Genomic DNA, 23,038 nt, shown 5'->3' with positions numbered 1-23,038 from the left:
ACCACGTGCGTTTTATTTCAAACCGAACGTCCAGATAAGACACAAAAAAAGGCGAGTCAAGAGTCAATTGAGTTCGTTCACCCACCCACCTGTTATGACGCAGCTTTGGAGAGTTGCCGGACTAATTCCCGCCGCCAGCTATACAGAAATTGTCTCTGTGCATATTGCATTTGGTAGACAAAATCGAGCTGCATCGTAGGACCACCGACCAGTCTCTTCTGCCTCGCCCGTCGTCTAGGGAGTACAAGTGAGCAAAGCTATCTAAAAATGATTGCCTTCGGGGTGAGTACATTTTAATTCGTTCACTTTTCAAAGTTGTAATTCAAGTTCAGACTCTTTTTTTTAAATTTTTTGTCAGTCCAGAGAATTAAAATATTGAAAACATTTCTGTAGATTTTGTTAGGTTTTTGCGCCTTGTCTCAATCGTTGCCGATTGGTAATCCTTCCGATTCGGTCTTGATCGACTACAAAGCGGATTCGCACTCCCGCTTTGAAGAGGGCACACCAGGAAAGAGTGTCAAAGGTTCATACAGGTAACTAGAATACTTACTTACTTATTTCACAAAATAATTGAATAATACATTCTCTTATTTTATAATTTACTTAGCTGGATCAATGAAGACAAAGTCTATCAAGTAGATTACACAGCCGATGAAAAAGGGTATCGACCACGTCTAACTGTCAAATCCGTTTCCGAAGCTGAACAGAAGCCGATCGCTCAGCAAGAAAGCGTTCAGGTCTCCGAAAATAAAGAGGAGAAGCCAGTGAAAGAAGCTATCGCGGATGCGATTATCTACGAAATTCCAAGTCTCATTCAACATGATACCTTTCAAGTCCCCGCATTGCCAAACGAAGAGAAGAAGAAGGTGACACCGGAGAAAGAAGTCGGCACGGATGCCATTGTCCTTGAAATTCCAGTTCTTGACGTCGCTCAACAGGATAGCGTTCAAGTTCCCGCACTTCTAAATGCACCAATGACCGAGGCCGGCGATGCATTCATCTTCGAAATTCCTCTCTTTGATGTCGCTCAACAGCAGGATGGCTTTCAGAATCCTACTTTGGAAAACGAAGAGGAGAAGGTGACACCGGGGTTAGAGGGCGGCTTTGATGCCATCATCCTCGACATTCCTGACTTTGATGAACCCACTCCGATCGTACAAAAAGGAAGCCAAGCTTCACTTACGTCGCAAGATGACAAGATCGTTGCCGAAGAAATTGTTGCTCCTCCATCGAAGCCCGTCACCCTTCAAGCCGATTCGCAAAGCGATTCAAACAAAGTTGCGGATAAGGTGGCCGTAAAGGTTCCAGATGCTTCCGTCCAAGAACAAGATGTCGTTCAAATTGTACCGCCAAAGGTAACCGAGGAAGTGAAACCAGACCAATTTGTTGTTGTGGTTGCTCCAGCCCAATCTGGTCTGGCGGGACAACAATTCAACAGCCAAATCCAATCATTTTCACAAGGTGAACCGAGCGAGTCGGAACAAGAGAAAGTTGGCGATAATGAAGGCGTTGTTATTCTTCAACTTCCATCTAATTCTGATGTCGACGGACAAGAGGAAGGCTACAGTCAAGATGATACAACCAATCCAGAGATCGATACTTCAGACCTTTACAATATTGCTCCGTTGTTTAACTTTCAGCCTCAAGGCCCAACCGACGATGAAATTTACACTGACGATGCTATAATTATCGATGCTGCGGGTGATCCATTTGCTTCCGACGGTGCCCAAGCCGATGAAGACCAAGATTGGGGCCAGGCTGAAAGCCAAGATCAAGCCTCTGAATACCTCAACGCAATGCTCCAGGAATACCTGAACCAGTTCTACAGCAATCCCAAGCAAAAAGTTGACAGCAAGGAGAATCATCGATCGAAATTCGAAGACGATCTTATTAAATCATACAATGACTACAAACAAGAGAAAATCTCAAGAAAAGAGGATGACTTTTCAGCTACATCCGACTACCAAAGAATGCTGGAGGCCTTATCGAATGGCGAGCAGCAAGTCGTCTCTTACGAAGACTACCAAAATTTCCTTCGTCATCTTCAAATTGAAGAAGAGGATCGACCGCGATCGAAAGTCAGCGATGTCATCACCCAAGACCAGGGAGAATCCAATGAGGAATTGGAAGGAGCATTTCGCGTCCTAATGGATTTACCTGAAAATGATGGCGAGCAGCTCATCACTCACAAGAAAGAGAACTCGAAATTCGAATCGGGAGATCAGTTGTATGCCATAGACGAAACATTCCTGCGAGAATTGTATTACCAACTGTGGCTCGACGCTCAACAACAAACCGCCCAGCCGGAACCAATGTATTACGCCATTTATCCAGAATCAGCGTATTACTACCGTTAATCTTGGTTAGGGATACACAAGTTCAAACTTTGGGTGGGGAATAACGTGATTTATTTTCAATTCGGTGATGTCCTTTTTTGCTTTTAATTTATGTTATAAATTTTGTTGTTGACTAAATCTCAAAAGTATGTAAGCTCAATGCTCGCCTGGAAGAGCAATGACCATACAACTGGTTCTCCAATACAAAACAGTTATAAAAACTTGATTGGAATCTCCAATCAACTTCTTATTTAAGACATTTTTCGTGTTGTCGAAAGAAAAAAGAAAAGAGAACCCGGTAGTAGTCGGCGACAGACACGGATGACAAAAGAAACTGGTTGAACTGAGGCTAGTTCACATCGCCTTTTACGCAATTGGTGTCGCACAAGAAGAGCTTTGACCGTATGTTTTCTTGGAGCCTTCTCTTTCTTTCTAATGACAATGGGGAAAATTTAATGGGTTTTCTAAACAGGAAGAGAAAGGAAAAGCTCAGTTGATCAACGACTGATTGATTGATAATCGTGCACTAGTAATCCGAGAGCGGGTGTCCTTGAACAAAGATGCATCATTTCTTTTTCCGGGGTCACCTTCAACAAAGAAGGAAGAGTCGAGCTCTCACTTATTATAGTAAAAAACGATTAATCTCATCTCTGATGACCCCCTTGCCATTTCTAACAATACCGATGTCAGATTTCAAGAAAGGATTGCGATATATCTTGCCATTTTGAACTGAAACTAACAGGAAGGAGAGCGTCGAATTCGAATACGTTTGCATTTTCAATAAGACTCGACGGAGGCCAAGCGAAGATACCAGCGGGAGAGTGAATACGATTCTCTCCGAGCCTTCTAGCAAACATTTCTCAGGTGTCCTTGAGGCCAGAAGATCAGCTCCCACGACCTACGATCGCTTCGAGATACAAATGCTATGAAAACAACAATGGGTAAATTCAACAATGTTTTTGTATGTGTTTCTCAAAAAGAAAAAAAAATTGGTAAAGCTCTAAATGGTAATCAAAACTATCTATAGGTATGGCACTAGGTGCGAGATTGCATTCGACTGAAACTCAGCTGCGTTCGACACACATAGCGACTCCCATGCCACCGCCGACGCACAAGGCAGCAACTCCCCGTTGCGCTTGCCGATCGACCATTGAGTGGACTAGCGAGACGAGGACTCGCGCGCCGGATGCTCCGACAGGATGGCCGAGAGCGATTGCGCCACCGTTGATGTTACTCTTGCTGGGGTCGATACCCAGCTGGTTGATCACAGACACGGCCTGTGCAGCGAAGGCTTCGTTCAGCTCGAACAAGTCGACACTATCCAACGTCCATTCGGCTTTGGCGACGGCTTCGCGAACGGCTTGGACTGGGCCTAAGCCCATGACTGATGGGTCGAGGCCTATCTGGCTGTAGGACACAATGCGGGCCAGAGGTTTTAGAGAGCGCTTATCCATTTCAGCTGATGAAACGAGGACAAGGGCCGCAGCTCCGTCGTTTAAACCAGAAGAATTGCCTGCAGTCACCGTGCCATCCTGCTGAAATGTGGAGCAATTATTTAACGATGTATAAGCAGCATGTTAATTTTGAAAGTAGAGTCATACAGTTGCAAAGGCGGGTCGGAGTTTGGATAGAGTAGCAAGACTGGTTTCAGGTCTCGGAAACTCGTCTTCATTTACAACGATTTCACCCTTTCGATCTTTGACTGTGACGGGTACGATTTCCGTCTCAAATTTTTTGGCTTTTCTGGCTTCCTCTGTCCGTTGCTGTGATTGCACAGCATATTCATCTTGTTGTTGACGAGATATTTGGCATTGTTTCGCAACATTTTCAGCTAAAAAGGAAGAAAACACAATATTGACAGTGTGTCAGGTGAAAATTTCAATTTTTCCAATTACCTGTAACTCCCATATGATAATGATTGAAAGCATCAGTGAGACCATCATGAATCATGGTATCATTTAATGTACCATTGCCCATTTTAATTCCTGGTCTCATTAGAATAGCATGAGGAACACGGCTCATAGACTCTTGGCCTCCGCAGACAACTATTGAAGACATACCAAGTTGAATAGACTGGGAAGCTAGCATGACTGCCCTAGTTTAGAATTATATTTTAGATTTATTTTATACAGATTTTAAAACGAACAATTCTTACTTCAATCCTGAACCACACAGCATATTGACTGTATATGCTGGTACAGAGTATGGAACTCCTGCTTTGCAGGCAGCTTGACGGGCAGGATTTTGCCCCTCCAAAGTCATTAGTATCTGCAAAAAGAATTCAGTTTTGAGTACTATGTATAAATAAGTGGAAGTGATAAGATGGGGGAAGTAACCTGTCCCATGATGACTTCAGAAACATCATCCGGTTTTATTGAAGCTCGTTTGAGGGCTTCTTGGATAACGATAGTCCCTAATTCGCTGCCACGAAACGACGAAAGTTTCCCACAGAAAGACCCTAAAACAAATTTTTTCCCATTGCATTAAAAAATAATAAACAAGAGTCCTTGAATGAAGCACCAACACTAACCAATAGGGGTTCTGGCGGCACTAACAATATATACATCTGCCGGTTTCATTTTTGAAAATTAAAGGTGGGCAAATTTTATAAACAACTCTCGAAGAATCGTCTGCTCTGAATGACGTAATGAAATCAATTTCCCTCAGTTTTATACTGTCCATCTACCGGAGGACATTTGACCTACATTCCTTAAATGGAGAAAAAATTGTGCCATCTTCTCAACAACAAAATTCGAAAGTTGACTACTATTTTGAGGCTGTATATCAGGATTAAAAATTCAGAAAGTTTATACTTACGTTAACTAACAAGTTTATAAAATTAGAAAACTTGTGCCAGAGGGACAAAAGTGACAAAACACGTGAGTCGAGCAGAAGGCACTCGTGAATCAAAGGCTGTTCAACCCTGATTTCCTGAAGCTGAGAGTGAACTGTGGGTAGAATGTAGAAAATCTAATTGCACCAACTGTTATCAAGGAGATTATACGAACCAGGTTTGAATTTCCACTATCTGTGTTCTTAGTAGAATTATAATTATACCAAAGACTAGTAGTAGGTTATGTAAAGTCTGGTTGAAAACCAGCCAGCTTTCAATATCCGCCATGCTGCCGCCATGAGAGATGTTGTAGTCTAACAGTATACTTAAAAAACGTCTAACTAGCAAGTAAATATCGTTATCAGTGCGTGAAAAAAATTCAGTGAATCTCATTATTTCTATATAAATCATTCTCGGGAATTGACTTGCCTACAGCCAACGTGCAGCGTAAAAATCCTATATTTCTGTTTCATATTTCACAAAACTTATGTAATGATAAACCTAATAATTATTTTCATAATTTAATATAGGGAAACCCCATACCAAAAAGTTGAGTGAGAGACGTGCTGCAACGTTCAGTTCGACATCATAGTTTATTTCCCAGCGGGCCCGCAAGCCGATTAAGATCAACTAAACGTCCGTTATGGGCTACACAAAATAAGGATAACACTAACAATAAGGTTAGTTTCGATTAGTTGTCACCCATTCCATTCTGCGACTTCTAGCATTGAAAGTTGAAACGAATACCAATTGCACGTTATTATTATATACCGGTATTCGGTTTTCTTTTAAACTGTTTGATCCTTTTTTCCCATGGTACTTTGCTTTGTTGTCGGCAGGGAAAAAATTGGTTTGACAGTAACGGCTTGTTTTTGAGGTCCCCCCTCCATATAAAAATGGCACTGACCATGGTTATCTTATAACACGAAGTTGATTTTTAATAACCATGTGATGCATTCAGAACAATATGCAGACTTCGTGTGTCACATTTTCCATGTTTTCGTTGACAAATATTCGTGAAACTTGGCTTTGTCACATTTGTTAAAAATGAGATGATTCGTAAATAAGGCAATTTTTTCCAACTATCGGTCTCGTACGATAATAGGCATTCCGTTAGGTCTTTGAGTTTTGAAAAACGCTACCTTTATTCTCTCGCTTGAGGTTGTTGACATATTGCTTATAAACTAGCATGAGCTTCACTGGTTCAAATTATGAAAAAATAACAAATCTGTCTGTGACGGCCTGACGGAAGAAGTTGGAAATGTGTTGTACTCTGCGCTTTGTCAAGGGAAACTGTGTGGTTCTCCCGATCGGCCCAATCGGCTAACACCTTTTCATTTGAATCTTTTCCATTCAAACTCCTAATTAATTTCTTGCAGCAATCCAGCTTTTTCTTTTATTTTTCTCGGCTTCTCGGAGCTAAGGAGAGTTTCGCTCATGCATCGGTCGTTTAGTTATCACAATGTAGTTATATAGCAGTGTAGTTTAGGCCTAATAATAGTGAAAGAAAAACATTGGGAGGAGAGGCCCTTGTTTTACTCCGTTTTATTCCAAGATAATGTAGTACACTTTTCCTGTTTTGATGAGCAAAAGTCGACTACTCTCAGTTGAACTATTGGGACGCAACAGATAAAAATCTTTTGAGGGTTATAGACGCGAAAAAAACTTGAATTTGAAACAAGGAAAGCGATGCCGTTTAAGGATGACTTTCGAGCTTGTGCACTCTTGACATCGTCATCCTTATTCGGAATCCAGAGGCAACGAGCCAACGACACGTCTTTTGTGTTTAAGACTTTTTTGAATTTAACATAACAAAATCACTGGGATTAATCTTGCTGAACTTGTTATCATTTTGAAATGAAAGAAATTCTTGTTTCATGTTCATATCCTTTTGTTGAACTTGACAGTTAGCTCTTTTCCACGTTCTTTTCTCGCACCGTCATCGCGGTAGTTGGAATTTTTCTCGTTTCAATTGTCGAATTAATTTTTTTCTCCTGTTGCAATTAAAGATTTTTTTTTCCATTACTTGAATCCTGATTGACACATTTTGTATTCTTTTCGTGCGCACTTGATGATTTAATACTGAAAAAACTCATAGCAAGAAAGAATCGAAAACTCGCCCAGCAAGAATGTCTGTACCACTTTTAATTAGTAGTAAAACAAAAAGGCTTGATAACGTTATTTAAATTTGAAAAAATATTTTTACAAAAAATTAAACGCAAGGCTTGTATTTCCCTTTTATAAATAATAAATTAATTGGGATTGAATAGATGAAATGAAGATTTCAAGATTTTTTTTTGTAGAAAAGTAAAAAAAAAATAGGTCCAGTAACATTTGTTGGGGCGAAGTTTCTTCAAAACGTTTAACGGTTTAACCAATGATAATCATGCCAAGGTTTGCCAATGTTAGTGCAGCCATTTGCAGATTATTCAATGTTATGATGGTGTTAAAAAGGGGTGCCAAAGGATTTGGAGTAGGGGTGGGAGTTTGTCGGGTGCCATCGCCGTTGACGTTAATAACTTCAGACAGTTCCTCGGCGTCAGATTTGGTTTCCAGATTGCCGTCAAAATCGTATTGACCTGTTGAGAGGAAAGTCGACAAAGAGCGTTATGAAATGATAGCGTAAAAAATTAAATTTTGAATAAAGAAATTGACCTTGTTGATAGAAAGGATAGTAGGCGGGGAAAGTATTTCTTGGAAAATATCGATAACCGTAGCCTGGTGCGATTGGGCTCATCGGATATGGGTATGCTCCTGGACGAACAGCAGGAGAGACGGATAATTGGTTTAGTCTAGTAGTAATTGTTTTCCCATCAATTGTCTGGAGCTCAACCTGGCCGTCATCAGTCTCTGAACTTCACAATGGGGAAAAAAAAACGATTGAATGTTTGACACGAAAATAATCATTTAATTCAGTAAACTAACCTAATGTAGCCCCAGAAACCTTTGCCAGGTTCTTCCGCTTCTAGAAGACGGCCTTCCGGTCCGTCAGCGACAATAGTTGTTGTCGGTCTGGTATCTGTTGGAGCAGACATAGCCATTGTTGCTAAACAAGCCACTATCACCTGAAAGTTTATCGAAAACCAATTCAATTTTTAAAAACAATCAAAACAGCGCCTAATTTTAGAAAAGTAAAACACAAATTTAACTTACAATTGGAAGCATTTTAATTTCTCCGATTGGCCAATGAAAATGCTTTCGAATTTCTTTGAAATTGCCACCGGATTCGCTTGTGTCTTCACCAACACCTAGCTGTACTCACTCTGATGCTTGGCAAAGAGTTTTCTCGGCTACTTATATCTACTAGTTCAGATTCAGGTTTGTGCATTTTCGTAACAATGCGCCAAGGGAAAAAAACGTCAAATGAAAATGAGCTTGGCTGTAAGAAAGAAAACTTAAACCTGAATCGCTAGTTAAGTAAAGCAGATTCCTTTTACGGATTGTGCTGGTGGTTGTTGAACTCTCGGTCGAATAAGACGTCGCATTCCTTAATGGTATAAGTATAATTCAAAGTCAAACACTCCCCCTGTTGTGAGTGTACAGACTCGTAAGTGGAGAAAACTGGATTTTGGATTCACTTGATTTGGAAATTACTCGTCGTCTTTTTTTATTTCACATAACATTTGCCGCGAGCTCTACTTCTGTTAATATCAAACTGGAAGGTTCCTCTTTTTAATCGTTTTTCTGTTCCTCAATTCCTTTTCCAATTTTTATTTCTCGAAAATGATTTCAGACTACGTGTGTTGAGTTGCTAATTCGTGATAGAAATTCAGGAATTCTTTTAAGTCGATAAAAACGAATAATGGGATTCATGATAAATATTGCGACTGTAAAGTGATTTAAATGCATTCAAGGGTCCCCGACAAAAACCGTTTATTTCCTTTTCCGAATAATAATTTAATTTGAATTAAGTAGGCAAATTGAAATTAGATCACAAAATTTAATACAGTGATTATATAGTCCCAATAATGGGCTTGATGTTTTCGGTGGATGCAGACCGTTAACCCATGACAAGCATTGCTGTATTCGCCAGAAACAATTTAAACATCTGCATGTTGTTTAGGGCTATCAAAGTGTTAAAAATAGGTGCCATGGGATTTGTGGGGGTACTTGGTTTGGTGTTACCGCTAGTAGAAGAAGAAGGAGGTTTAGGAGTAGTAGTAGTAGTAGTAGTAGTAGTAGTAGTAAAAGCACCAAAAGCAAGGCGCAACTCGTCACCTAATGCGTCTTGTAAATCCTCGGCATCGGATTTAATTCCGTAATTTTCGCCAAATCCGTAGTTATCTGTCGTAGCATTAGATTACAAAAGTGTTAAAAAAAGCCAAAATTCAAAGCAATGTTTTTAGACTATTCAATCGACTTACCTGGATAATTGGCAGGGTAGTAGGCTGGGAAGTAACTTGCTGGAAAGTTTCTGAAAACGTTAGGTAGGCCTACTCTGGAATAGAATGCCGGAAGCGCTGAAGGAGAAACGGGCAAATAGTTTGGCTGGAATCCTGTGGGTTCAACGTCAAACATTCTTTTGGATTTCATTTTGTCGTCAGTGATCTGAGAACTTTATCACGCCAACAGATAAAATTAAAATGTAATAGATCGGTTTAATTTTATCAGCTAGAGGAACTTACGGGAAATTGACCGAAGTAACTTTAATGGGTTCATCGCTTGCTTGAACTTGATGACCATCAGGTGCGACAGGGTTAATAACCGGTCTAACATCTGACGGAGCAGACGCCACCATTGTTGTTATGCAAAAGATGACCACCTGTTTTATTTGGCAAAGTTTTTACATTTAAATTGAAAAATTAATCCAAACAAAATTAACTTACAACTGAAATCATTTTGTTTCTATTTCTTTGAAATATTGTGAATAAGTCGACCCTTGCCAGTACTGATATTTTATTCGCTTGGATGTGTCTTGTCGATAACTAGCGACTGTCTGATACATGGTAATTATTTTCCCGACTTCTTATATAGCGACGAAGCTTTGCGTGCACTTCAGAAATTCCAATTGGAAAAATGAAAACAATGTACAATTTACAGGTATTACTTGCTGCACAGTGGTACAACTGGTACAGTGTACATTGGTAATAACCTTCAAAATGAACCGCGTTCACGACTGAACTTCACGACTCTACCTGGACTGTGTAGTTATTTACAATAAAAGCTTAGAAAGAAGAATGCAAATGCGATCAGGACTTTGTAGAATGCACTAATTTGACAATAGGGTGAAAAAACTTATGAATATGCAGCGAATTCCGAAACGATTTCGGGGATTTTTTATTTGAACTCACAGCCAATCACGTGATTCGGTTTGTTCTACCGAATTTCGCAATGACATTTTTGAGCATTTTTTTTCACCTCTCCAATTATTAGAGATGAGAAGTAATGGAGAAGTAGCGTGGCAACATTTTCAACCCGTTTCGCGTCTTTGCATTCTAATGATTCGTAGCTCAATGTATTTAAGAGTGTAACAAAAGGTTTATAAGGAACTAAAATGGCCTCGGATTGGATCAACGAGTTTCTAGTTATCATTGTTCTTCATTCCTCATCGAAATATTTGTTTAGATTGATGAATTTGAATTTTTTTTTATATCGTTGAATCACGGTTATTTTCCGTTGCATTTGCTATCAGATTTTCAAGCGAAGCCCAACGTTTGTCTGGTTCATTTCCCTTATTTGGGCACTTTTTGCTCGTGGAGCTTCGAACACATTAACGGTTGAAATTGTATTGATTATTTTTCGATTTGCTTAGTGGGGATCAAAAGAAATGTACATGTACGTTCGGTTTATTTTAATATTTTAAAAACATTAAATAAGGTTAACAATCATTCGAATTTTCTAGAAAGTAAATTTCATTGTGAAAATGTTGAATCTATTTTGTGATGAGCTTGAAGAAGAAGAAACATTAGCCGCCCATAGCCGTCAAAATTTTGTTTGCAATCATCATCATGATGATATTTTTCTTATTCGCCAAAATCATGGGCAGAAAGAAAGGCGTAAGTGGGCCACGTTCTGTTAGGACGGCAAGCTCTTCGGGAGTTATCTGTTCCAATTGCTCTTTTGCCTCAGCCATTTCTTCTGGTGTCATTGACAATTCTGAAAAATCTTCTCCTGTCCTGTATCCCCCATCGTACATTGATGATAGGTAATCTTTAGCTGAACCATATTTGCCTGAAAAAAAATTGGGGAAAACGTACAAAATTAGATATAAAATGGATTGACATTTTGGTTTGCCTGCCTTACCTGATGCAAAACTAGGGTAATAATAGGGGTAGTAGTTTTGAGGAGCGTATCTGTAACCATAACTGGACACAGGGGCTACGGGGTAAACTGAGGGAAATGCGGAATAACGTTGAACGGGGAAGACACTAGGAGCGACGGGCAAATGGGCTCCGGTGGCGCGGAATCCCTTTTCATCGGCCTCGTAAATTGTTTTTTCTTCCACGCCATCTGAGTTTCGAGAACTGCAATTGCAATTAACGGGAAAAATTAAACCTTGAACAAAACACCGATGTTTTAGAGACTTACGTGAAATAACCGGAAACGGCTTTTCCTGGCTCGCCAGTCTGTACGTGTTGGCCATCGGGTCCGTCTACGTTGATAACCGTCTTGGTTTCAGTCGGAGCAGATGCAACCAAAGCGGCTAAACTAGCCAGAATCACCTGTTGATATCGAAAATACGACGTGAATAGAGGTTTTCCACAGATAATAAAATCCACTAACACAGCTAGCGTCCATTGAAATCTGAACTTACTATCGAAATCATTTTGATTTACGTTATAAACACAATTAGTCCTGTAAGATCAAGGCTCTTCTATCCTTGATGTTTCTCGTCGACGAGTAGTGAGTCTCTGGTTCTTGGGAAACCAATTTCACTGTTCTTATATACTGGGCGCAAGTGCAACGGTGTGATGGTAGTTCAACTAGACATAGTTGAGAGAAAAATCAGAAACAAGAAAAAGAAATAAAAATAACGAGTTCAATCCACTCCTTATCGACCCAGTCAAAAAACCCGTATTCTGTTGGATGGCATTATTCATCTAAATTGGAAGCGCTTGGAAGCGTTATCCAAGAATGCTTGGTGCTCATGTATACTACGCGACTTGCATCGTTTACATCCGTCGAATCCTTTTAAAAACACGTTTGTTTGATAATTGCATAATCATTCGTCAATTTTCAAGGGGGAAAACTTCAATTCACAGTTGAGATTTTTTATTGTTTACAAACGGGAAATCAATCACGTTGCGTTTCTTAGTAATACGAGTAATACTTCTTTTCCTATTTTCAATCAAAAAATTAAATTCGCTAAACATGACCGTGTTTCGGGAGAGTGAACCCTGATTTTACAAGATCGTGTAAGTGATGCGATTTTGAGATTGAAAAAAAAAGAATTGGATTGAATTATGCATGTTTATTTTTTGAAGAAGCTCAACTACGATTGACAAACATAATTTGGTTTACAAAATTAAATATATTCGTGATGTGTCAGGTGTTAAGGTGGAGCACCAAATATGCTGAAAATCACATACAATTTCCAGTATAACTTCTCCAACAGTGACTCGAAAGCAAAACGAGCCGTAAGTGGATCACTTTCGGTTAGGGCAGCAACTTCTTCGGGAGTCAGCTGAGCCAATTGCCTTACCAAAGCTATTTTTTCTGGTGTCAGTGACGATTCATTTTCTGAAGTCGTGTCGGACATTGGTGATAGGTAATCTTTTGCTGGACCATATGTGCCTAAAAAATTGGAAAAACATGTAACACTGCGAATATAAGAAGGCAAAATATTTTTTTTTCGCGTCCTACCTCCTAGTAAAAATTAGAATAAAAGAAGGGGTTATTCTGTGGACCGTATCTGTAACCAAAGCCTGACACAGGGATCATGGGGTGAACTGGAAGATATACAAATGGTGGTGGTCGAACAGGAGCGACGGGCAAATGGGCTCCGGTGGCGCGGAATCCATTATCATCGGCTTCGTACATTGTTTTCTGTTCAACGCCGTCCCGGCTTTGGGAACTGAATTGAGCAATTCACGAAAAATTCAACACGAATAAAAAATATTGATGGAATTTTTAACTTACGTGAAATAACCGGAAACGGCTTTTCCTGGCTCGCCAGTCTGTACGTGTTGATGGCCATCGGGTCCGTCTACGTTAATTATCGTCTTGGTTTGTGCCGGAGCAGATGCAACCAACGTGGCTAAACTAGCCAGAATCACCTGTTGATGTCGAAAATCACGTGAATTGGGAAATCCAAGAACAGAATGGAATTCAAACTTACCATCGAAATCATCTTGACACTCGCCAATAACTAAATTAGCTCCTGCAGATCAGATGTTTCTCCTCTACGAGATAGTGAGTCTCTCCTTTCTATCAAATAATTTCAGTCGTTCTTATATATACTAGCTGGGTGTGGCAGTGGCTAGTATATAGTAGCAAGTTATATACTGTATAAGGTATTTTTAGGTTCGTTGGTAGGTTGTTTGGTGAATTCGAGTTCAGAATAAAGTCAGAAGCCCTCAAAAATATCGAGATTTTAATCAATCACGATGAACTCCGCCATTGAAACCTGTATTCTGAACTGTATTATTCCGTCCATCTATAAACTTGACAGACTATTTAAATCTGTCTGTTGTTCATGATGGCAGACCCGCGTTTTCCACGCCACGTCGAACCTTACAAGCAAAAACGAGTTAGACGGCGTGTGCTTAAATCGTCCATCAATGTTAAAAGAAGAAAAAGCATTTTTTTTAAATTGTAATGTTTACCAAACGGAAAGGTTTTCTTATCAAACTTTCTTATTTTTCCTAGTGAAAAACAAGTGAAACTAAATGAATCCTAATTTTGGCGAAGGGAATATGCAATTGAACAATAAGAAGCTCAAGTAATTTTTGCGCTTTTGGGGTGTGATTGCCAAACCCAAATTTGTTTCGTAATTTCTCGGAGCAGCACCTTTCATATGGGTTCTTATAGGCTGTCGTGATTCTGAACTTGAATTTATATCCAGTTAGATAGATTAAGATCGCATTGTTATGCAGCATAAGGAATTCTGATACGGTTTCCGGATCAAACCAGATTCTGACTATACAACTTTGGGTCTAGAAAGGGTTGCGAGATGAAAACTAGATGTGGACGCATGACCTCTCAGACGGACACGGGCGAATACATCTAAATTGTCATCTTGGTCTAAACTTGAATCGCTATTTAAACCATCCTGTTTCTCCTGCGGACCGATCTCGCATCTATGCTGCAAGTCCGTTGAACCCCTTGAGAGAAAAACATGTCTTTCCAGTTTTTGTTGGCCGTTTGCGCTCGTGTCTGTAAAGATTTCTTCCAACTCGAGGGCAACACCTTAAACGGAACGTTCAGTTACTCGATGAAATTGAATTAACTTTTGACGTAACGCTCTCTCGAAATAGTCAATCATCAACACAGTCAAGTACACATACCGCTGTTTAAAAAACACTTTGTTTCAGATGAAGATTGAAGCTCTTTGAAAATGTTTCAAATAACATTGGCTAGTTTAGATGTTCTGGTCTTTTTCGAAAGACAAAATACAATTTTTGATTTTCGATCTTCAGTCATTTGTGAAGACGGTTTCATTGTTGTCTCCTTTTGGGCAATTCTGACAAATTACCAAATTAGACCTACTGTTTTTAACGAGAACACCAAACTAGAGCTTACGAAATCCATCGAATAACACATTCGAATTCCATTTAAGCGTTAAGCGTTTGAAATCTGCCTACCATCATTGAGTGCTGGGTCAATTCCGTTCGTTCAATCGGAATCATAATAAATATGTTCTTGAATGAGCTCACCTAAATACATATTTTGTACATTTAATAGGAAACCAAGTGCTCACTTCGTTGAGGAACCGGTTGAACTTGTCCTTGCTGCAAGATGGCATCTGCATAACGCTGCGGTGGGGTTCCGTCAGCTCAACTATCAAGAAAAGTAAGTGACATTCACTCTGGATTTTTGCTTTTATTGATAATAACTTTTGAATTTCGCATTACATTGAAAATGATTGGGCGATGGGTATCGGAGACCACCGTCAAGTTAACTTGACACCTCCCTGAATTATTTGTATTTAGTTACTTAATCCGTGTCATCAGGGTTTATTATACACCGACCGGCGATGCCATTATTTGAATGCAGTTCATTTGCGCTCGATGAACGATGCATACCTTTTTTTATATGGATTGTCTGCCGACCAGTAACACCGTTGTTATCACGAGGATGAAGAAGGGTTTGGCCGCCGAAACTCGTTTAGATCCCCCCCCCCCTCAAGAGCTTAAATAGCATATAATAGAAATTGTTTATTTTCTTTTGTAATCACTACCAAAACAATTACAAGAGGAAACAGCAGTGTGATAGGTTATAATAGGTTCAAGTTGAAACGTTTGAAATTTTTTAAGATTTTGAACACGAAGTTTTACATTAACTATATTAAATAAAGTTGACGATAAGGCGTGATGCCTTTCAAAAATGATTTAACCCAAAGCCATCATAATTTTGTTAGCCAACAACATGAGCATGATGTTTTTCTTGTTCATCAACATCATTGGGAGTAAGATAGGAGTGAGGGGGCCACGTTCGGTTAGAGCGGCAATTTCTTCGGTCGACAGCTCGTCAAGGTTCTCGTATTCTGCATCGTCGTTCACTGCCGGCAGGTAATCTTTACCCGAATCCAGTTTACCTGAAATGAAGAAGAATAACAGTAACTTAAAATCAAGTTGAATTAGAATGTAATTTTGGTCGTGCTGGCTCACCTCCTAGGACATTAGGATTGGCGATGTTAGGATAATAATAGGGGTAGTAGTTTTCAGGAGCGTATCTGTAACCATAACTGGGCGCAGAGGCGACGGGGTAAACTGAGGGAAATGCGGAATAACGTCGAACGGGGAAGACACTAGGAGCGACGGGCAAATGGGCTCCGGTGGCGCGGAATCCCCTTTCGTCGGCCTCGTACATAGTTCGATGTTCCATTCCGTCCAAGCTTCGGGAACTGCATTGAACAATTCACGAGAATAACTAACACGAATAAAAAATATTGGCGGAGTTTTTCGACTTACGTGAAATAACCGGACACGGCTTTTCCTGGCTCGCCCGTCTGTACGTGTTGGCCATCGGGTCCGTCTACGTTGATAACCGTCTTGGTTTCAGTCGGAGCAGATGCAACCAAAGCGGCTAAACTAATAGCTAGAATCACCTGTTGATATCGAAAAATATCACTTGAATGGAAGCGAATCCGCAAAGAGTATAACATCCGCCGTAGAAATCGTCGAAGGAATAAAATCGGAACTTACAATCGAGACCTGCATTTTAGGTGTTTTGGGGAGATGATGAACTTTTAGGTCTTGGGTCTGACGAGTGAATGTCTACATTCTGCTTTCTACCACCGGTTTTTATATTTTTCTCTCGAGTTAATTTTATTCACTGATCCCCATCAGGTATGGATGGGCATCATCACGCCCAAAAAGAACCTGATGAAGAGGGACCTGCGTTAAGCAAACTTTTTGTTTGAACTCCTTCCAACGTATATCATGACTTAAGGGCTAATTTGATTTCTTGTTATATGATTTTCAATGTGCCTTTTTAAGTCGATTTCAAGGTCAATACCTTGTGCTGATATCCTTAAAACAATGAAAAAAAAAATTGATTGAATTTGATTGGAAAGTGATGGCTTTTAAGAGCGTGCCGCTGATTACCATCTATAAGAAGGCGCATGTTTCCGTTGAAAACCCCTTAAGACAATCAAGTACTTTTATTACTTGTATATGGCTTCACCAAATGTTTTTGCAGTCAGGATCAGGTTTTCCGTCAAAGATTGCCTTCAGTTGTCTAGTGTTAAAATAAAAAACGGGTACATTCTTGTTTGAGGCGAAGACGTTTCCAGCTCAGCTGCGTGTCTTGTCGCATTATGATTGATCAAAATTACCCATCTCGATTCTTCTGCCTCAAACCCCTAAAACATGTTCTTGTACTTTTTTGCTAACGACCAAACGAGAACTTGCTGATGCTTCGATAAACTTCTTAACGGAATAATATGTAAAGACAATTCTAGGCTGGACTAAGATTTCCCCTCTAGCGTTTATTATTATACACATTTTTTTTATGAATTAAGACGATGTATTTCAGACTTAGAAGGAAATAAAGTCCGAATATGAGTGGAGAAAGATCAAGCGATTTCAAATTCTGGGTAATGTAAAAATTAGTCGGGCGGAAATTGGAGGAAATCGTAGACTCGATTTAAGAATCGACTTTGATTTGGTTGCCACCATCAAACCAGTTCCCAAATCTTTTTTTTTTTTTTTTTTGTGTGTTTCATCTTTATTTTTAGAATCAATCCTGTTATTTCTGGATTTTATTTACAGGGGTTGAGTTGTAATTCTACCTAGACTTTGATCTGATATCGTAGCTGGTATCATCACATTTTTGTCCATGGAAATTAATTTTACAAGTCCGCGGCTCCACGCTCCTTACGTAAACTCGCTGAACTGTCCACTATGCACTATGCATCGCAGAAAGATCCTTAAACCTAAATTTTAATCCATTTTTGCAATCCCTTTTTTTTCTTGCGTTTCAAGTTTCAACTTTTTCCATCTTCTTTGACGGTCGCTGACGCCAGGCTTATTCTGTTTTCCTGATACATGGAGGCGTTCTTTATTCCCATTTGCTATTGTTTAAGTTATATAATCAGTTTAGCAAACATGCCCTTGGCTATTGCTGTTTGGCAACGAAGATCGCGATCAGCTGGTTATTAGACAGCTGAAGAAGACTATAGCGAAATGATTTTAAAATTTACCGTTTTTTCTGAACTTTTTGCCATTGCTTGGCTTCCCAAAATAATTTTACAGTTAAAATGTTTAAAAAGAAAAATAGCTAAGCATGACCCAATTTCGGGAGGAAGTCCTGTCGGACATTGCTGATGAGAGGCCAGGTTTTTGTTTTCCTACAGAGCGTTTTACTCTTTTTAATGAATTAAGACGATTTATTTGCCCGGGCGTAGAAGGGAAGAGAGTCCAAATATGGATGGAGAAAGATCAGTCGATTTCAAATTTGGTGTATTATTGTAGTGTAGAAATTAGTCGAACAGAAATTGGAAATCGTAGTGGAAATCCAAGTTGACAAATGGAATTTCTTTTGTACTTTTTACCGACTTTTGATTTTACAAACCGATTTTCAACTATTTTTTGTGTTTTATTTCTGTTTTGAAAATCAATCCTGTTATTTCTGAATTGTATTTCCAGTGTTAAGTTGAGCATCACTAACAAGATGTGCTCCGCATTTATTTTTGCAAAGTCTTTAATGAAATCGCATATTTGCATTAATTAGTCCACACTTACGTTAACTCGCTGAAATATTCTCTCTGTGCTTCGCAGAAAGACTCTCGAATGTGCATCGATCCTAAACCACAATTTAAATCCAGTTTCCATTCTTTTCTCCTTTGTAAGGGGATGGCGTTTCAAGTTTGAACTTTTCGATCTTCTCTCACAGTCGCTGATTTTTTCCGCGGCTCATTCCTTTTTTTCCTGATACATGGTTGCGCGCACATTTTCCCCCATCTGCGATTGGTGGAGAGCATGTTCTTCTACACACACTCCCTTATAATTTCAATAAATGTGTAATGTGAAACAATCTTAAAATTGACTATTATCACGGAATTGTGTTCGCGATTTCTTGCCTAGTCTTGTTGCCGTAGTCTCCAGCCCATTATTATTACGGTGCATTGCGTTATGTTTTCAAGGGAATAAGTGTCGGAGTCTGGTTTAGACTGGGTTTAGAAGTGTGTGCGTGACCTCCTACAAGGGCTCAAGGGTAAAACCTGTTTTGATAAAGTTGATTTTTTTATGAATTCGATAACTTGGGAAAATTTGGGTATACTAAGAATTTTTATGTTTTTCATTTTTTACACAAGGGCAATATCCTTCGAATATGATACTATATAGATGTTAAATTCCCCGAGCTTTTTAGCAGTAAATATGCAGAAACACAAAAGATTTTTCGTTGCGCAACTTGCCTACTTTTTTGTTCGTACTTACCTCTTTTGCTCTCCTATTATGCTTAAGCATATGTTTCTTTTTTGGCACTTGCAGAAATTAAACTGACCGTATTTGGTAGCTGTCAATTGAAATGAACCAAAAATGAAATTATATCAAACGAGAAGAACACCAAACATATGCGGGATTGTCAATTCGAGTTGGAGAAGATACTTATCTTTGGCATAAAAAAATGTTGACATTTTTTGGGATCAACCAAAAAACAAACCCCCCCAAGTTAAGATCCATGCAACTCTCAAAAATTTCAAATGCAGTCGTGACAAATCTTGTTTTTCGACCTTGAACACTCGAAAAAGGAATCGGCGTCGTCTCTCCCTTGCACGCCATTCCAATCAATAACTGTACGAAATGTTACGTGTGCGATACGCCTTGTTTTGCATGTTGACGATAAGCATTAAACGTACAAAATCTGATGTCAAAAATTTATTTTCTATAGGAAGAATCCGCATTTGATCGAACGATTCGGCGTGAAATCGGCGAAATTGAAATGGAAATTGGAAACAGCCAACTAGCCAATTTAAGAAAGGTGAGTGGCATTTACTTTTGACTTCTTCACCATGGCAAGTCCATCAATTCGATCGCGGAATTCAGTGGGTATAACAGACAAGAAATAACTTAAAGAGATTGGCACGGAATTTTGTCGGAGGAATGTTTGCCCAGGAATATCAAATAGAGAAAATGTTGTTTCCTTCGCGGTCTCAACCTGGCAATCCGTCTTAGAGTTCGGTTGCTTCGCCATCGAAGCAGCTATTGCATTTGGCATCTGGGAACGTCGAGGCCCTGAAGGCACTGCCACCTTTGTCGGATGAATAATGAAGCTCACATTAATCAGTCCAGCTCGTAACGGTCATTGCTCCGAACACGTAAAACTTTGTTTTTCGGTTTTTCTTACCCATATTTGGGTCGGTCGACGTATCGTCGTCGCAGCATTGGCCACCGAAAAACACGCAGTCGCTGGCTCTGTAGTTGTTGTTGGCCAGCAGTTGGCCGGAGCAGGAAGTCACCACCGTTTCCCAGATGCCCTCCATTTCTGTTCGGTTCTGGGCGGAGCCCGAGTAACAATTCAAACAAAAATCGGCGTCAAGGTACTCGTTAGGATCAAAGACGGCAGGGTTCGCTATGCAGAAGCAATTAGAAAATGTTACACTCATTTGTTAAACTTTTTTTAAAAATTTAATTCGATCTCACCCAAGGTTTTGACTCCGTCGCAACAAAGTCCGCCAGCTTTGACGCAGTTTTTGGAATTGATCCACCAATCTTCGGTAAACCCGTGTTGACTTCTCACCAAATTTCCCGTGCATTTCATTTTGGTGGTGCTGCTGTGACAAGTGTAGCAATTACCACTGGTAGTCGACATAGTCTTGGGGTCATCGCTTCCTGTTTTAGCCAATAAATTACCACGCATCGTTTTATTTGATAGAGGCAGGGTCATTAATACCGTTCATGATTCCGTCGGCGTTGATGCCACAGCAATCACCGCCCATTTCGATGCATTCTTGAGGCGTTACGTATTTATTGAGCGTGAGTGTATCAAGTCTTTTCCCTCGGCAATTAGACCAGACCGCCCGAGCTACACCTGTAATGTTCATAAACTTCTCAAACAACTAAAAAAAATAATGATGATATAAAATGACTTTTCTTACCAGCTGAAGACCTCGATGATGTAATATCGGGCTCGGCAAGTTTTGTTTGAATGGTTGTGATGGACGCCGGCGTTGCTGTTGTTACGACACAAATCAGAACCACCTGGCGATAGCAATAGACATTAGATAGATCTCCAATAATCATTCATGACACGCCATTGCGCTTGCTTTTCCCTTTAAACTTACGAGCAACTTCATTTTCCACTTTTTAAAAATTCGGATAAGAGGAAGAGGCCTCTTCTTGATGACTTCCAAGTGACAAGACAAGCGCCGAGAATCTGACCGGCGTTGATTGTTGCATCCAGCTTTTTATACTCCACCGAAAAGGCAGTAAAACGTCCCTCAGATCTGTGTCTGTAGAGTAAAGTTTGGATGCTGCGCGGCCAGCCGGCCATAAGGTCAACATCGTTTAGGGCTGGGCTTGCTTTGTGCATGTTAATGAGCTTTGTCTGCCCAACTTTATCATGCTATTTATATATTTTTATGGATTTTAGCTTTGGGGAAATGTGAGAGAATCGGGAATACGACTCATTTATAAAACTGACGTATAATTTTGAGCCCAAAACTGGAGAGAATTTTTCACTAGCGCTAATAATAATGCTTAATTGAAGGAAGTCTTGAAACCGACCCCTACTTACTGCGCATATGTATGTAGGATTGTAGGCCATTTCGTGCCATTTCGTGCCTTCACATTGTAACGTCACGTCACTCGATAACATTTTGGGACTAGTTCAATTAGACTAGAGAATCTGTGCATCTTCTCATCTCAATCAAACTTGTATGATTGAACCGGTATGAACGCTATGGCTATGCTGTTGGCTATGCTGACAGCAACTATGAATCTATGAGGAAAATTGAAAATGCATTAATCATCAAAATCTGTTTGCCAATTGAAAATGCCAATTTATTATGAAGTTTTGAAAGAGATAAATTGTAGCCACGATAACTCACGTGTCTGGCAACTGCTAGTGATGAGTAATAAAATTTTTCGAAACTAGGATTTTAGATGACGAAAAAAATAAATAACGCAGTGCTTCGAAATACTAGTCTGTTAAAACAGACGATCGTTTATTTCATAACGCACTTTGTCAGCAAACGGAGAGAAACGATGACGATTTATTGCTCGACGTACTAGCGCGTACAGCAGGTGCTGGAATAGGTAAACTGACGACACGCATTTCGGCCGCGCTACAAATATTCATAAATAAAATACGGCAGCTCAGTAAATGAAGCGCCTCCTGCGTTTTGTTTGTTACCTAGTTGGGAAAAGAACTAAGCATTTTCCGTTGGTTGCCACCCTTTGCTCTCACTGCGACTCTCTCACTGTTTGGTGTCTGAGTCTATGCTATGCTACTTAATTTTGCAAATAATTAAGATCATTGAGCTATTTAATTCGAATGGAATTTTATTTTGATTCGTGCGTATGGCATTTTCAGCGACTGCCGGCCCGACAATCGTCAATTTGATGCCCTCATGATGAGGTGTGATATAGCTGCCGCCGAATTCTCCTGAGAGATCAACAGCTTATTCTCCCATTGAAGTCGCCAATCCGTTAATTAAATTTGTTTGGCCGTTAGCACCGCATCGAACTCCAAAATCTGCTTCCCATGTCACCGCATTACTTCCGCTACCGGACGCCAAGTGGCGAAAGGAATTTAAACGATGTCCAGCTTCCCATTCCAGCTTTCCATTCATTATGTTCGCAGGCGACAGCCGGAAGTGAGCCAGCAAGGTAACTCCATTTTCATTATTTATTTGATTCGTCCCAGGCTCCATTTGAATATTTATATCCGTTCCCTATTAAACAAGAAACTAAAAATGTTTTCCCTCGACATTTTTCAAATGATAATAATAGTGGGGAAAAATTAAAAAATCAAGTAGCCTGCAATTGTAGCGTTGGATTAAAAGCGGCAAAATGCAGACATTTTTCCACTATCGAGAACCGTTGACTTCCTTTTTCAGAAATTGATGTTTTATTTCATGAAAATTTTGATATCCGCTTTTGTTCGAATCAGCTTTTTTTCAAATACGAAATCTATTTTAAACAAATTTCCTAGTAAACCATATAGTTGCACTCTAGTTCGTCAGTGGACGAATTGATTGTTATTTCGCTTATCAATTCACTGAACATTGGAAAGTTGCGCTACTTTCAAACTTATTGAGACT

The 23,038-nt window shown here is 39.7% G+C and overlaps 6 protein-coding genes and 1 long non-coding RNA gene across 13 annotated transcripts; 2 read left to right on the top strand and 5 right to left on the bottom strand.

Annotated features, from left to right (window-relative positions):
* Positions 1-132: 132 nt before the first annotated feature.
* Positions 133-2,562, top strand: LOC124315201. Its single transcript, XM_046780710.1, has 3 exons — positions 133-282; positions 394-533; positions 608-2,562. The coding sequence occupies exons 1-3, from the start codon at positions 268-270 to the stop codon at positions 2,355-2,357; spliced, it is 1,905 nt and encodes a 634-aa protein (XP_046636666.1). The 5' UTR covers positions 133-267; the 3' UTR covers positions 2,358-2,562.
* Positions 2,563-3,278: 716 nt separating this feature from the next.
* On the bottom strand, positions 3,279-4,989 carry LOC124315368 (acetyl-CoA acetyltransferase, cytosolic-like). Of its 2 annotated transcripts, none has more exons than XM_046781008.1 (6): positions 4,867-4,989; positions 4,673-4,794; positions 4,492-4,604; positions 4,232-4,431; positions 3,938-4,167; positions 3,279-3,871 (listed from the first exon to the last, which is right to left on the bottom strand). In XM_046781008.1, exons 1-6 carry the CDS (start codon positions 4,913-4,915, stop codon positions 3,401-3,403), a joined length of 1,185 nt encoding a protein of 394 aa, XP_046636964.1. In that variant the 5' UTR covers positions 4,916-4,989; the 3' UTR covers positions 3,279-3,400. The 2 variants fall into 2 exon arrangements, with proteins under 2 accessions (XP_046636964.1, XP_046636965.1); XM_046781009.1 differs by having other exon boundaries at positions 3,279-3,868.
* A 79-nt stretch (positions 4,990-5,068) lies between these two features.
* On the top strand, positions 5,069-22,670 carry LOC124315733. Of its 2 annotated transcripts, none has more exons than XR_006911615.1 (5): positions 5,069-5,347; positions 5,700-5,849; positions 15,013-15,120; positions 19,666-19,755; positions 22,309-22,670. It is a non-coding gene; the product is annotated as an uncharacterized LOC124315733 (long non-coding RNA). The 2 variants fall into 2 exon arrangements; XR_006911614.1 differs by lacking the exon at positions 22,309-22,670 and adding an exon at positions 21,367-21,762.
* LOC124315623 lies at positions 7,382-8,472 on the bottom strand. Its single transcript, XM_046781412.1, has 4 exons — positions 8,323-8,472; positions 8,095-8,234; positions 7,825-8,024; positions 7,382-7,748 (listed from the first exon to the last, which is right to left on the bottom strand). The coding sequence occupies exons 1-4, from the start codon at positions 8,332-8,334 to the stop codon at positions 7,540-7,542; spliced, it is 561 nt and encodes a 186-aa protein (XP_046637368.1). The 5' UTR covers positions 8,335-8,472; the 3' UTR covers positions 7,382-7,539.
* On the bottom strand, positions 9,026-10,121 carry LOC124315604. Its single transcript, XM_046781388.1, has 4 exons — positions 9,996-10,121; positions 9,795-9,931; positions 9,534-9,724; positions 9,026-9,453 (listed from the first exon to the last, which is right to left on the bottom strand). Exons 1-4 carry the CDS (start codon positions 10,005-10,007, stop codon positions 9,170-9,172), a joined length of 624 nt encoding a protein of 207 aa, XP_046637344.1. The 5' UTR covers positions 10,008-10,121; the 3' UTR covers positions 9,026-9,169.
* LOC124315596 lies at positions 10,880-16,563 on the bottom strand. 5 transcript variants are annotated; one of them, XR_006911508.1, is made up of 5 exons: positions 16,476-16,557; positions 16,242-16,378; positions 15,939-16,174; positions 15,598-15,865; positions 15,472-15,560 (listed from the first exon to the last, which is right to left on the bottom strand). XR_006911508.1 is itself a non-coding variant. In XM_046781372.1 (4 exons), exons 1-4 carry the CDS (start codon positions 16,488-16,490, stop codon positions 11,075-11,077), a joined length of 639 nt encoding a protein of 212 aa, XP_046637328.1. In that variant the 5' UTR covers positions 16,491-16,563; the 3' UTR covers positions 10,880-11,074. The 5 variants fall into 5 exon arrangements, 4 of the variants coding, with proteins under 4 accessions (XP_046637328.1, XP_046637329.1, XP_046637330.1 ...); XM_046781372.1 differs by lacking the exons at positions 15,472-15,560; positions 15,598-15,865; positions 15,939-16,174; positions 16,242-16,378 and adding exons at positions 10,880-11,340; positions 11,413-11,633; positions 13,249-13,385 and having other exon boundaries at positions 16,476-16,563; XM_046781373.1 differs by lacking the exons at positions 15,472-15,560; positions 15,598-15,865; positions 15,939-16,174; positions 16,242-16,378; positions 16,476-16,557 and adding exons at positions 10,880-11,340; positions 11,413-11,633; positions 13,249-13,385; positions 13,448-13,535.
* Positions 19,638-21,300, bottom strand: LOC124315560. The gene is made up of 6 exons (XM_046781325.1): positions 21,059-21,300; positions 20,873-20,975; positions 20,668-20,805; positions 20,418-20,606; positions 20,122-20,346; positions 19,638-20,025 (listed from the first exon to the last, which is right to left on the bottom strand). Exons 1-6 carry the CDS (start codon positions 21,068-21,070, stop codon positions 19,946-19,948), a joined length of 747 nt encoding a protein of 248 aa, XP_046637281.1. The 5' UTR covers positions 21,071-21,300; the 3' UTR covers positions 19,638-19,945.
* Positions 22,671-23,038: the final 368 nt, after the last annotated feature.

The sequence above is a fragment of the Daphnia pulicaria genome, chromosome 11, assembly GCF_021234035.1.
Source record: "Daphnia pulicaria isolate SC F1-1A chromosome 11, SC_F0-13Bv2, whole genome shotgun sequence".
Taxonomy (NCBI): domain Eukaryota; kingdom Metazoa; phylum Arthropoda; class Branchiopoda; order Diplostraca; family Daphniidae; genus Daphnia; species Daphnia pulicaria.
The sequence above is the reverse complement of the archived record's forward strand: the minus strand, read 5'-3'. Positions and strand labels throughout refer to the sequence as shown.